We start from the raw sequence: 14296 nt of genomic DNA, 5'->3' as shown, positions 1-14296 counted from the left end.
ACGACGCTACGGGTGTTGGACTGGGAGCTTGATGTCTTGGCAGATGCCATGTCGCGTCCGGAGGAAAGTGGGCCGAAAGGAGCTGAGTCTGGAAGGAACTGGACCCTGACATTCTCCAACGTCACCGTCAATCCAATTGGGGAAGCTTCCCCAAGCCATGATTTGCGTAGGCCGCCGTAGCTCTTGTTGATCGATATGCTGTTGAGACGAATAGCTCGAGCTCCTGAGGCCATCATCTCATGCGGTGACACCGTGCTCGAAGGCTTCACACTCCCATATGAGCTAGCTTGGCAGAAGCAATTGAACCGACGAGAATGGTGCATTTAACCACGCGTCTCCTGCTTGTCGACCAAAAGATCCGGCGGCAAGCACAAGCTTCCCCGAGTCTCCTCGTTTTCTCCACCGCAGCGTCATCAGGATCGACATCCCCAAGCTCCCCAAGATAAGTGCCACGCCTTCACTTTTACCCGTTCTCTTGTCATTTCAAAAGTTAGTCTTGTTTCTCATCAACTCTTCTCTCTTCATCTTAGACTCAATTGGTACCAGTCCATTTGAAACAGAGACATTCACCGACCAATCCACAACTCTACTCGAAGCTCAGTTCAGCTCTCAACACTACTTGACCTTTGACCAAAGCAGCCACCGTCACCATGACTTCAATGCCCTTCCGCCAGCCTTACAGGCAGGCTTCTCGACAGCAGTCGAGACAGATGTCTGTTGACCCTCACAACGAGCTCCACCCGGTCCAGGACCACTACATCGGCATCGATGTCGGTACCGGCAGTGCCCGTGCCTGTATCATGAACGACAAGGGTGATATCGTCGGCCTTGCCAGTGAGAACATTGGCCTCTGGCAGCCCGAAACTGGCTACTACGTGGGTCTGCTGCAACTTCACTTTAGTAAAATGATGCTTACATGCAAGTAGGAACAATCCACTACAGACATTTGGAGATGTATTTGCAACTCAGTACACCGTGCCATGAACCAACATGGCATTGACGGCTCCACCATCCGCGGTATCGGTTTCGATGCCACCTGCTCTCTTACCGTCTTCTCCAACGACACCGACGAGCCCATCTCTGTCACCGGCCCAAAGTTCGACAATGCTGATGGCAACGACCGCAACGTCATTCTTTGGCTCGACCACAGACCTGTCGAGGAGACTGACAAAATCAATGCCACAAACCACAACCTGCTCCGCTACGTTGGTGGCAAGATGAGCATCGAGATGGAGATGCCAAAGGTTCTATGGCTCAAGAACCACATGCCCAAGGAGCTGTTCGACCGCTGCAGATTCTACGACTTGACCGATGCTCTTACTCACATTGCCACTGGCAACGACGATCGCAGTTTCTGCAGTGTTGTCTGTAAGCAGGGCTTCGTGCCTGTCGGTGTCGACGGCAGTGTCAAGGGTTGGCAAGAGGACTTCCTCAAGGAGATCGGTCTTGAGGATCTTTGCGAAGACAACTTCAAGCGCCTGGGTGGTGTAGATGGGGTGGTAATTACCTGACCTTTACTGTTTCAAATGCGCACACGCTGACACAACTCTGCAGAATGGAAAGTACCACACTGCTGGTGACAAGATTGGCACTCTTTGCGAGAAGGCTGCTGCTGACCTTGGTCTCCCTGCTGGTATCGCTGTCGGTGCTGGTGTCATCGATGCCTACGCTGGTTGGATTGGTACTGTTGGAGCCAAGGTCCGCTTGCCAAACGCGAACCTCAACTCTGGCGCCGATAAGAACGACGTCTCGCAAGCCTTTACTCGTCTTGCTGCCGTTGCTGGAACTTCAACCTGCCATCTGGCCATGTCTCAAAAGCCTGTATTTGTTGAGGGTGTCTGGGGACCATACCGTGATGTGCTCATTCCAGAGTACTGGATGGCAGAAGGTGGTCAATCGGCCACTGGCGAGCTGTTGAAGTACGTCCTGGAGACTCACCCTGCCTTCCAGCAGGCAATGAGTGTCGCAGAGACCTTCAACGCAAACATCTACGACTACCTCAACGAGCATCTCAATGAGATGATGGCAAAGGAAAACGCTCCCACAATTTCATACCTTGGTCGTCACTTCTTCTTCTACGGTGATCTGTTCGGCAATCGCAGTCCGATCGCTGACCCCAACATGAAAGGTAGTGTGATTGGTCTTTCAAGCGACCGTAGCATGGACGGTCTTGCTCTTTACTACTACGCCACTATGGAGTTCATTGCTCTGCAGACCAAGCAGATCATCCAGCGCATGAACGACTCGGGCCACGTCATCAACTCCATCTTCATGTCAGGAAGTCAGTGCCAGAACAGCATTCTCATGGATCTCATGGCAACCGCTTGCGAGATGCCTGTTGTCATTCCTAGATATGTCCACGCTGCTGTCGTTCATGGTGCAGCCATGCTCGGAGCAAAGGCAGCTTCCGCCGACAAGGACGGCAACACTGAGCCTTTGTGGGATATCATGGACCGTATGAGCAAGCCTGGTAAGGTCGTACTTCCTGGTAGAGATCAGAACGAGAAGAAGCTGCTCGAGGCAAAGTACAAGATCTTCCTTATGCAGTGCGAGCAGCAGCGCGAGATTCGTCGCGACATTGACGAGGCCATCAGTGGCTGGAAATAAACTCTTGCTCGTCAGGACGGAATCTGATCATTCCTTACTGTTGGCTTGAGGATTTCAAAAGGGCCGTGGAACGATATTTGCCACTATAGATATACGATAATGATGACATCTGATTTTACAAGTATGTTTCGAGGATACATCGTTATAGTGATTGATTACAAACAAGCTCGATTTTGGCTTCTGATGGTGAGATGCAAATGGTGTCCTACTTCTTCTCCTCTGTAGTATCCTCCTTCACTTTGGCATCGCCTCTAGCAGGTCTCTCACCAAAGATGGTCGTGCCAACCCTGACTTCGGTACTCCCTTGTCTAATAGCAGCCTCAAAGTCCGAACTCATGCCCATACTCAACTCGAGTTTATCCGCATCCAAACCCAACTCCTTCGCCACCTCATCCCTACACTTTCTAAGCTCCTCAAAGTCTTCGTTTTCCGTTTCCTTGGTTGTAGCCTTTGATCTCGCAATCGCACCAATAGTCATCAAACCACCCAACTCCAAATGCGGACAATTGTCGAGTATGTGTTTGCAGAGTTGAGCCGCATCCTTTGGCTCAACACCACTTTTTTCTTCTTCGCCTGAGGTGTTGACTTGTACCAACACTCTCAGTTTCTTGCCTTGCACTTCTTCCTTCTTCTCTGCGACGAGCTTTGCTCTTCCTTTTTCCAGTCCATCGGCTTTTTTGCTGCTGTCCACACTACTCACTGAAAACAAGTTCGGAATGCTTTCAGCCAAGGGACGACATTTGTTCGTTTGGAGAGCGCCGATGAAATGCCAGTTTATAGTCCTAGGAAGCAAGGAGGCTTTTTCGAGGAGTTCTTGGGAGTAGTTTTCGCCAAAGTGCGTGTGTGAGGTGGGGGCTTGGTGGAGAGCGAGAATGTCGTTTGCGGGTTTGAGTTTGGAGACTGCGATTAGGCGGACATTTCTGCTGGCGGAAGCAGTGTTTACTTGCGAGAGGACGTGGCTGAGGTTTTCAGAGAGTTGTTTTGCGCGTGTGGGGTTGATGGGCATTTCTTCTGGTGTGGAGGACATTTGAGGTTACTGAATTGAAGAGGTTGAATAGATTGATTGAGAGAATTGGAGTGGTGGTGTTGCTTTGAAGTTCAGAGAGAAAGATGTCAAAGGTGTGTCTTGCGACAGCTCGTGCTTTCCTGTCAATGACGATGTTCTTGGATCCTCAGGGCCTATCGGCTAAACTTGCTGGGCGTGGAGTCAACTCCTTCGCAGAATCACCCTGGCCGACGACCATTTTCTTGTCTGTGGTGACAATGCGATCCGGATTGTATTTATGGGCTCATGATTGTAGAGACAAGTTGCTTCTGTATCGGTATGTATCTTTTTCCCATGTGTGCTCTAGAATATGTTCTATTGAGATCAGACGACCGATTTATCTAGATCACAAGTGAGCTCCTTGATGTTAAAACATGATTTACGAAGATCGATGATATCTCACGCTACCCATTGACACCAAGCATTGCGTCAACACAGAGGTTAGTCAGATATCTGAAGAGACTATAGACGACAGATCAGCTCAATCGGTAACGTGGTTCAGATAATATATACATCTTCGTGCTATCAGATATTGCTGATGGTACGACCCTGCCCTCCGCCATCTTGCAGTTGCCCTTCCAATTCACCCGAGACAGTCCCGCAATCATTAACTATGCATTATCAATTCGCATTAAGGACATGTTTCTCTCGTTGAACTAGTTGCATTATGTCACCTACATACAAAGGCACAATCTATAGTTTCAGAAGTCGTGATAGAAGCAGAATGTAAGTCACAAAGACGCTTGCGACACAAGTAGCCTCTTGAAGCACACACGCTTCCTCTCTCTTCGCCATGTCTGGACTATTGCGACTTGGCTGTTCTTTGTCAGATTTATAGCCTTGCGTGTCAGGAGCAAAAGGCCATGGATCAAACTCTATGTTAGCATCGAGTAAAAGTTCACACATTCATCTTACCAGTCCTTGAGCCTTCCCATGTTGAGCAGCCATGTCACGAAAGCTGTATGCAATGCAACATTGATACCTGAGCGGTGGTTCGTCCACGAGACAAGTCGAGCGCTGTGTAATAATAGACGTTGTGGAGGGCTAACGCGTGGAGAAAAAGGGGGTCCGAGCGGAGGTGAGTCAGGGGTATCGAACAGATTCAACGAGAAGCTGCTATCAGTGCATGAACCTTGGTTTGAAGGTGTCATTGGCGTGACGGAAGCGTTCCTGCATTTGCTTGAACAAGGTGTGGGTGCGCAGTCGCTTGCTGGCACCTGAACCTGTTCATATGATGGTAGTGGAGCATCGTCTTATGCGGTCCGTGGATCCCGGTGCTTTGCTCGTGTGTCTGCTGCATCTCCGGATGTATGATCCCCTTCTCCTTGCTCATGCCTCTTCTCCTCCTGCGAGCGTGGCGGTGGTCCAGGTCAGCATCAACGTTGGTTGCTGTGCGAGCACATTTCGTATCCAGGTAACCACTCCACGCGTTGAACCATCCACCGTGAAATATTCGAGGCTGAACGATGGAACCGTGTAGTTGGGTTGCTGTAGCCCATCTAGACTCCATCTCTCTCAGCCGACTCAATAGAAGCTTGTGCCAACAGTATGATGTGGTAAGCAGTGCCATGTACAGCTCGTAGAGCCTTGCGGACAGATATTAATGTCTGACTCGATATGGTCTTGCACAAATACAATCGTAGAAATCGAGATCGGAAAGAACCTGCGATGGCTTCGAGCATGTGAGCGAGGCCTTCGGGTAAGTCGCCCGAGCAAGGAGATCAGACTTGCGTCCATATCGAGGAGAGTCGGCTCTAGGCGAAGCACATGATCATGATTTTGATCGTGCCATGTTAGAACAACCCGCTCCTTCGGAAACCGCACAGGCTCATACTCAGGCGCGAATGCAACGGAGCAAGGTCATTGACATATGGTTGTATTTGCGATATGTACTGCAGCAAAAAGATCAATTCTGAAGAGAATGCCCTGACACGAATATGAGCTTGTGGTGTAGAAGATGGATTTGTAGAACCAGCTTCGGCTTGACGTTCGCGGCAAGGACGACCGAGTCATGTGGTCATCACTCACGCGTCACGCGTTCTTGCCAACGATCTTGACAACAGCTGTGGGCAACAGTCTTGTTGCAATCAGATGCACTTGTTACTGTCCACCGTCAGCAACAGCACAATGACTATCTTGTCTTCGACGCCACATCAATTTTGCCGCTTTTATGCATATCTTTAAGAACCGATCACTTGGTTCTAGACAGACACGATTCCAGACTGTTGCAAACAGTTGTTCGTGCAAATACGAGTACACTGTCAGACCAAGGAACGAGAACTCCAGGCATCTGTTCATGCAATGTTGGCATCACAAGGAATAGACCCCGAACAAGGCCGCAGAGTCTCGGATCAAAACCACGCGACGCAGATCAGATTTGGCAGTGTCGGAGCAACAGTTCTCTCCATGCAAACCACTCTATCCTGAGATCCGGTGCAAACACATGGACAATATTTGGAAGCATCGGAAGTCTCGGGTCATGTTTCGAAACCGTGCATGTCAGAGCGAATCCCAGGCACCGAAGCATTGATTGCAGATAGATTGGAACATATTGTGCATGGGACAGCCATGGGCAAGTCATTAGATTGGAAAAGACGAGGGTGGCTTTCTTTTCACTCTAAACCTGCCACTCGGAGTTGTACTGCACTGCACAGTGGATCAACTGGGGTTATGAGACAAGGCTGAGATATGAATGGGGTTGCATGATTTGAAAAAGGTTGCTGGAATATATTGCGTGCATTAGTCTTAGCTTGGGATCGCATCGCGTGTCAATCACCCCTGACAGCAACTAGTTCACTAGCCCGCCAATCCACATTGCGCAAGGCTCTAATTTGCAAGATTGGTGGAGGCTTTTCCTCACGAGAGCCAGATAGTGTCATCACTGATCATCGATGCGCTGCAATCAGTAGTTGCAACTGCCGTCGGCATGGGCGTTGCGAGTTCCTCTCGCGAAAGACTTTCGTTGCTGGGTTGTCCCCTGAATCCGTCGTCGTTCAACATGTCCAACAGGGGTCTGCCAAGCGAGCTGTCACGAAGGGCTGCAAAGCTCTGGAAACTCTCATATCAGCTCCCACAACGTCAAAACAAACAAATACATGGTCACATTCTATATTAACCTGAGAGACTGCAGCATGTGTAGCTCGTCTGTGCCTCAGCAAGGATACTCGACCCAAGACCAAGGTTAGGTTGGCGCAGCAGCCCTGCGATAATTACATATTCGAGGCTCGCGGCATCTTCGATCCCGCACAAGCCTCGCAAATCCACATCATCAGCTTTTTACTCCAACATGCTATATGCGATCCGTGCCATGCACAAATCGGGGAATACGTCCGTATTCCAGCTGCCATGTGTCCCCGGGATCCCCGTATGTGGAGGATGAAAGGTATGAACGCCGAACACAACGAGACAGTCGGTCAAGCAAGTGCAGACATAAACCGGCCCCGAAGCGTTGGGTCTGATCAGTCAACGCCATCATGTTCAATCTGTTCATGTTCACGAAACGCGTCCACAAATGATGGCAGCAGTGCATTAGGTCGTCGCGCCTGTTATGCACCTGGTCCAGACAGGTCAGGTTCGGCGCATCGCCGGTGCCCTATCCCAATACGTCGGCACTCGCGATGGCGCTAAGGCTGTTCGGCGCGGCGCGCCCGAGCATGGTCTAACCTTGTTATGTTGCGCGCCCGCGACGTTTTCTTCCCTTTTACTCCTTTTCACCATGGCGCGTGTTCCGTGCCGTGCAGCTTGCATCTCTTCCTGGATGTGTTGCTGGCCTCGAATTGGAAGCAGCAAAGGCATCTTTGCGCAATGTGCCTCTGTTAATTTATCTGGCATTGCACTTGTGTGCCTTCCAGGTACCTGGGTCTGCAAGAATGATTTGAAACTAATATTGCAGTCATCAGCGTCATGGTGGTGGAAAGGTGGTCGTTGCGTGCATATACATATTATCCAAGTTCATGCTTCCTTCGGACGTTGAACGTAGATGTGATATGTGGGTTCCTAGCTTGCGAGTATAACAACGTTCCTCCCCCCTCCCCCTTTCCACCGTTCAGACATCTATTCCTTCACGTTCGTTCCAACTCACCCTCCTTTACTCCAACGTTGTGTTATCTGGTACCCTGCGAGACGATAATAATCATAACGGAACCCTTGGGAACTATTTTCGTGAACCCTTCTTCACCGTCATCGTTCTCTTTCACAATCCGTCAGATCATGATGGATACCACACTCATCTCTTCATCTCGATCGACGGTCCAAGGCATCGCGGGCGCTGCCATCGGACTGTCAAGCATCCTCGTCATCGTTCACATTGTCTCAAGGCGTGTTGCAAGGACTTTCATTTGGTGGGATGATAGTCTGTTATGGTTGGGTGGCTGCATGTCACTTGTGATGAATGCCCTCTTCATCCATGGTATGTACTGAGACACTTCCAAAGCTTGAGTTATGATTATAACAATGAACAGGAGCACAATTAGGTCTTGGTGCATATGAGGATCAAGTATCCTCATCACAACTTCAAGGCGTCTTCAAGGTCAGTACATGATGCAACATCTACCACAACACAACCTAACCTTGTATGATAGATCCTCTTTACCAACAACTTGATTCACTTGTGGGCACTGGCCTCTATCAAGGCTTCATTACTACTCTTTTACAACCGCATGTTCGCCAGCTCAAACAACACTCTACGCTGGACAGTTTATTTCTCTCTTTGCCTCATCTTTGTATGGGTCATCACATTCTCTGCCGTTTCAATCTTCCAATGCACACCGGTCTCATACTTTTGGGACAGTGATGTCGCTGGAAGATGTATCACTTCTGACTGGACTTCAAGGACAGCCATTGCCATCTGTGACACTATCTTCAACTTGGCCACCGACTTCCTCTGCTTGATGGCACCTTTCCAGGTGCTTCGCAAGCTGCAGTTGACCAAAGGCAAGAAGGCAGGCTTGGCTGCTGTCTACCTCCTCGGTGGCTGCAAGATTGTCATCACTTTCATCCGCGTCCTCTACCAGATTGATACTCCTTACCTGGCCTCATCCGACCCTCTCTACTCATCTTTCGCTCCCACCATCTTCCTCATCATCGAAACCAACCTTGCAATCGCTTGTGCTTGCTTGCCTTCCTTCTCTGTCATGAACGGTCGTGCAATCTTCGTCAAGACCAAGCTCGCCTCTCGTTCCAACACTCCCGAAATCATCGAGCCTCCTCAATCTCCTTACTGCCGTCCCAGCTTTCAACAACAACCATTCTCAGACACCTCTCTTTTCCTGACTGAGTTCAAACGTCAGCCAGCAGCCGAGTTTCCAATTCTCACCACCATCTCTAGCAATGTTCCAGAGGAGCCCGCTCGCCTGCCCAGCCTTGAGTTGGGTAGCTTTGCCCAATCTTCTGTCTTTGACATTCTCAAGCCTGCCGGCGCCATCGTTAAGACCTTGGACGTCGAGCAGACCATTGAGGAGTTTGCCTCGGTCAGAACTCTCAATGTCGAACAAACAATTGAGGAGTACGACTACATTATGAGACAAGCGTCCTTCTCCATTGTTTGATTTGGCTGCCTCCTCCTTCTTTACTCTTCCTGTTTTTTAATTGCTCTTCTGTCTTTTTTGTTTTTATTTTTTCCGTTATACCCCCCTTCGTTTTTGTCTGTTGAAAGCCTGTTTGGGAGCGAAGCGTTGGTGTTATATCATGATGATCAAGCGCGGTGTTCCGGATGGGATGGGATGGGATGGAATGGGATGAATGGCTTTTACCCTGTCGTTATTAAGACATTTTCCTTTGTTTCTAGAGATATTAGATGAGGTCAGAATACTCTTCTTGGATAGTTTAGAACGACGATGATGATCGTCGGTAGTTGTAGTTAGTACGAGAGATATGCCTTTGACGAAAAGGTCATAAATGAAAAGAATCAAATCAAACAAATTTCACTTGGCTCTTGTTCAGCATGACTTTCTTCCCTACTCTGAGATATTCCTTTGCCGCACATTGTGTCTCGGTGATGCGATACTCCTTTGCCGCACTTTCTGTATCCTGTTGACACATGGGACATCGGAACGCGACTCTCTGCACAAGAGTTGTTCTTGCCTCGCCATGCGCCACCTTCTCATCTTCAGCTGTTCTTTTCTCGTTCTCAGTTTTTTTTTCTCCTCATAATTTCATTTGCTCGGCATCAGCTGCGACGGCGCTAACAGCCTCTTCCTTCCGCCACAAGGCTTCTTCCTCTATAGTTTGCTTAGTTACGATTACTCAAGACAATACAAGTATAGAGTCATGTATGCGAAATATGCGAAGGATGCGATGAGGCTAACGAGATCCAGATAGGAAGGAGTTGATTATTGATGAAAGCACGACCCCTTTCGATAGTTGAGCTGACCATAGAAAAAAGCCGAGCCGACCATTGAAAAAGTTGAGCTGACCATTCCAAAAGTTCAGTTGACTGTTCCAAAAACTCACTTGACCATTCCGAAAACTCACTTGACCATTGCCATTCCGAAAAACCAATGCAAAAAGTAATCTCAAGGATACAGACTTGATCACTGCTATACAAACATGATTAGTGCGACTCTAAACATTCTAAGCGACAGAAAACAAAGCAACAACGAAGAATCCAAGCAGATGACCATTTCGAAAGCTGGGTTGACCATTGCGATGGTCAAGCCGACTATGCGATTGGAATGGTCGGGCTGGCTTCGCCATGGTCAAGTGAGTTTTTGGAATGGTCAACTGAACTTTTGGAATGGTCAACCGAGCTTTTTCGATGGTCAGCTGAATGATTGGAATGGTCAGCTCAGCTTTGCAATGGTCGGCTTGGCCTTTCAATAGTCAGCTTGGCTCTGCCATGGTCGGCTTGTTCTTGAAAAAAAAAAAAAAAAGAAATAGATGGATAAACAAGGAATAAACTAAGAAGAGAGCGACTTGAATACCAAACATAAATATCTGTGTCAAAATGCATTGAATAGATTCGAAATTCCCAAACCAAGCTTGCCCTATGGTTTACCATCCCAGGCACTGTTTAAGAACTCCTCCGCCTGAGTGAATTCGAAGTCCGGCAGCAATTTGTTCCACTCGTCAGAGCATAAAAAGTCTCCAGCCGAGATGCCTCGAAGAATTTCAGCCACCATAAATCTCGAAATCTCGTCATTCTCTTGAGGCGGCATAGCTGGATGGTCGATCTTTGGCGACCATGAGCTTCTCCATGTTCCGTCTTTCAGCTCATCGATGGGCATTTCTTCGATTTTGAATGGTTTGCCTGGAGGTTTGAGCATCAGTCTCTGTTAGACTCCACTAGCAAGATGTAATGAAAGCTTACCTCTTATCTTCTCTCCCAGCTCAATCATCTGTTTCAGAGACATCTCGACTCCGGAGATGCCGCTGACGACTGGCCATGGATGCTCGTAGTCTATAGCCCTGGCAACAACTTGGGCGAGATCCTGAACAGTTGTGAAGGTGATACGGCTGTCATTGCCACCCTCAGCAATGATGCATCGACCTTGATGATAGTCAAAGGGCGTCTGCATTTGCCGAAGATGTTTTGCGGATTTGTAAGGGCTTGTCAAGTAGTTCAGGAAGAGACCACACTGGAAGAGTGTATACTCTATAACCTAGGAATACGACGTTAGTTTCAAGTCATTTCAAACTTGGAATATTTGAACATACCTGATGCTCCTTGTTCAGTTCCTGAAGGTAACGACGAGTCTCGCTCTTGTACGAGTACCAGCTGACAATCCCAGAACTGCAGTTTGTGAGAGATTTGATCATTGCCACCACTGTAAGACTCACGTTGCCCATTCGTTGGGTGCAAAACGCTTCACACCAACCTCGATAGCAGCCTTGATAAGGTTCTTTTGAAGCGGGCTGTCGGGATCTTCTTGTTCGGTGACGAACGAGAGCAAAGTGTGTACTCCCTTGAGTGCGTGCATCAATTGCGCCTGGCTTCGGTAATCTACCTGGATCCAAGTCGTGCCCTGAATTGCAACGTCGGTGGAAGCCTCCTTGATGGAATTTAGTCAAGCCGAATGGGAATGGGTAGAAGGGCATTTGTTCTCATACCTTCCGGGACAGCAGTAAAATCTCATGTTTTCCAGTTGCAACAAGGACATCAATCATCTCCGCAGCGACATCTGTATTGCTATCAGCAAGGGAACAAAGATATAACCCATAGTGACCCATGACTTACTGCTAGAGCCACCTGCAACTGCTATTTTGACCATCTTGTCGATAGTCTGTTGCTTTGAGTCTAAGTTCTTGTCGAAGTTGTGCTGTTCTGGAATGCTCTCCCATCCAGCGGACATCGAGTCCTCTCATATACCCTTCCCACTTCGGTCGAAGCTCCAGCCGAGCAAGGCATGATTCACGAGCGATTTGATGGCATTGACCAGTAAACATGTTTATGCGAACAATGGATGCTGGTCAGTTTCTGTGAGAATGTCGGATTTGTGGTGATACACAGCGTGTGTTCCACCGAGCTCGGCGGAAGCAGCTGCGATCCTGCTTATCAACCCCGCTGTCTCGACCGAGACCTCATCCTTCGCCCGAACAAAACATCTCAATCGAAAGTTATCTCTTTTATGTATTCTGTGACAATCATGTCTCCAGATGATGAGTCGAATCATGTACCGAAGCGCAGAAAAGTTCGCAAGGGTACGCAGAGCTGTTGGGAGTGTAAACGACGCAAGGTCCGATGTGTTTCGACCGAAGATATCTGCCACAATTGCAGACGTCGCGGCACTGCTTGTATAAGCCAGGAACTACCAGATGTTTCGATACCCATTACTCCGAGCTCAGCAGAGGAAGGCGCGTGGGTACGTATGGCCATCCACCCATCGAACTTGTCGAGTATATATCTGACCAAGAAGCCTGGGACCAATCTTCGTAGTGCGTCCACTTACAGCACACCTAATTCGAGTCTCGACCTTCAGGATAGAGACCTGAGCCACCTCCTCAGATCGACGTGGCCCACCCAACACGAACTCGATCAGATTCTAGCCTTGCCAATCGGTCTATCAGTGCAATACCATAGCGAGGTTTGTAATTTTTACAATAATCCAGCCAGTCAAAGCCTACCTTCAACGAGAGACATGTTACAACTCCCACCGATCGGCTCGCACCCTGTGCTCATCGCACGAAAGCTATTGTTGCTAGGCAATTACTTACAAGGCGTTGTTCTTCCCAGTGACCAAGCATCACAAAAACACGAACCGTGGTACCATAATATCATGTTTCGTGTCATGGATGCTGCCATCAAGGTCACGAAGAACGAAGATCTAGTCAGTTCTGTTGAAGGAATCGAGTGCATCATGCTAGAGGCCACGTATCAGAACTATGTTGGAAATCTTCATCAAGCCTGGATGGCAGTGCGAAGAGCAACCACGATTGCGCAAGTGCTGGGACTGCATCGCGGCAACAGCTCACCAAACTTGAAGTTCCTCGAGACCATGAAACGACCACTGTTCGACAGTGAACAGACTTGCTTGCAAATAGTTCGGATGGAGTGTTACCTCGGACTCATCTTGGGTTTACCAAGGAGCAGCCTCGAAGCACCACCACCCAAACCTGAAGGACTAGGGACATGCGAGCATCTGCAGTACAGCCACCTCATTGTAGCTGACCGTATTCTGAAGCGGTCGACTCCTCCCAGCCTCTTGGAGATCCAAGAGTTGGATTCGCTCTTGGAGAGGGCAGCGGCCAACATATCGCCTCAGTGGTGGTTGGTACCTGATTTGTCTACAAGCAATAGGACTGGCAACGAGATCTTTCGGGATATAAATCGTCTCAACGACCAGTTCGCGCATTTCCACTTGTTGATCAGAGTGCATCTACCACATCTGATGCAGAGGACATGCGAGAGAACGTACGACTACAGCAAAATGACAGCGTTGAACGCTAGCCGCGAGACGCTGATTCGTTACGTTGCGTTCCGCGACAGGAATGCGGCGGCTTTCTATTGCCGTGGCACCGACTTTATCTGTTTCGCGGCAGCGACGGTATTGAGCCTCGGGCATATCGAATGTTCAAGATTGAGACGGACAGGCGATGTCGACAAGGCGTTCGGGCTTCTCGTTCACTCACGTCCGAGCGACCGAGGGCTTTTGGAGCGAACGCTGGAGGTTGTTCGAGGCACGTCTCAGGGCGACGATGATAGTATTACACGGCAGATAGTGTTTGTGCTTTCGCAGCTCTTGAGGATAGAAGGAAGGGCGGCGAGCGGAGTACGGTACCGTGTTTGGGCGAGCGAGGACGACGATGGGCAGGCGGCGTATCACAGCGAAGCGAGGGGTGAAGGAGAATTGCGCCTTCATATTCCAGCGTTTGGCAAGATTGACTTTGGTGTCGAGGGGTCTGCGGTCATGGTGTCCCAAGAGGCTGACCTGCTCGATGTAGATGTTTACGGCGTGACTGTCGATGGAGAAGTCGCTGACGGTGAGTGGGACATGCAAGGCATTGATCTGGCGCTGTTTGAGGATCTGTTTGGTGGCAGCGAGCCAAATCTCATCGGTTAGATGGAGGCTGAATCATGTTGTTGGTGTTGGATGACGAGTTGGTTGCAACAAGAACGTGAAAGTGCAGCCGTCGGGACCGACTTCCCAAGACTTTCGGCCCCGAGCCATCTTGAATGCCCTCCTCCGTCCACGACTGATTTCCTTCCTC

The 14296-nt window shown here is 49.2% G+C and overlaps 5 protein-coding genes across 5 annotated transcripts; 3 read left to right on the top strand and 2 right to left on the bottom strand.

The window, feature by feature from the left end:
- Positions 1–659: 659 nt before the first annotated feature.
- On the top strand, positions 660–2607 carry M437DRAFT_36367 (Pentulose kinase; the record flags this gene model as incomplete). Its single annotated transcript, XM_041019430.1, has 3 exons — positions 660–875; positions 927–1499; positions 1555–2607. The coding sequence occupies 3 exons, from the start codon at positions 660–662 to the stop codon at positions 2605–2607; spliced, it is 1842 nt and encodes a 613-aa protein (XP_040884420.1).
- A 205-nt stretch (positions 2608–2812) lies between these two features.
- On the bottom strand, positions 2813–3613 carry M437DRAFT_71212 (uncharacterized protein; the record flags this gene model as incomplete). Its single annotated transcript, XM_041025640.1, has 1 exon — positions 2813–3613. One exon carries the CDS (start codon positions 3611–3613, stop codon positions 2813–2815), a length of 801 nt encoding a protein of 266 aa, XP_040884419.1.
- A 4251-nt stretch (positions 3614–7864) lies between these two features.
- On the top strand, positions 7865–9198 carry M437DRAFT_80041 (uncharacterized protein; the record flags this gene model as incomplete). The annotated part of the gene is made up of 3 exons (XM_041027276.1): positions 7865–8060; positions 8113–8180; positions 8233–9198. 3 exons carry the CDS (start codon positions 7865–7867, stop codon positions 9196–9198), a joined length of 1230 nt encoding a protein of 409 aa, XP_040884418.1.
- A 1437-nt stretch (positions 9199–10635) lies between these two features.
- On the bottom strand, positions 10636–11859 carry M437DRAFT_37204 (NAD(P)-binding protein; the record flags this gene model as incomplete). Its single annotated transcript, XM_041019586.1, has 6 exons — positions 10636–10898; positions 10959–11250; positions 11306–11381; positions 11429–11640; positions 11699–11769; positions 11826–11859. 6 exons carry the CDS (start codon positions 11857–11859, stop codon positions 10636–10638), a joined length of 948 nt encoding a protein of 315 aa, XP_040884417.1.
- Positions 11860–12234: 375 nt separating this feature from the next.
- Positions 12235–14148, top strand: M437DRAFT_36560 (uncharacterized protein; the record flags this gene model as incomplete). Its single annotated transcript, XM_041019473.1, has 2 exons — positions 12235–12523; positions 12575–14148. The coding sequence occupies 2 exons, from the start codon at positions 12235–12237 to the stop codon at positions 14146–14148; spliced, it is 1863 nt and encodes a 620-aa protein (XP_040884416.1).
- Between the last annotated feature and the right edge of the window lie 148 nt (positions 14149–14296).

The sequence above is a fragment of the Aureobasidium melanogenum genome (assembly GCF_000721775.1).
Source record: "Aureobasidium melanogenum CBS 110374 unplaced genomic scaffold scaffold_1, whole genome shotgun sequence".
NCBI classification, from domain to species: domain Eukaryota; kingdom Fungi; phylum Ascomycota; class Dothideomycetes; order Dothideales; family Saccotheciaceae; genus Aureobasidium; species Aureobasidium melanogenum.
The sequence above is the reverse complement of the archived record's forward strand: the minus strand, read 5'-3'. Positions and strand labels throughout refer to the sequence as shown.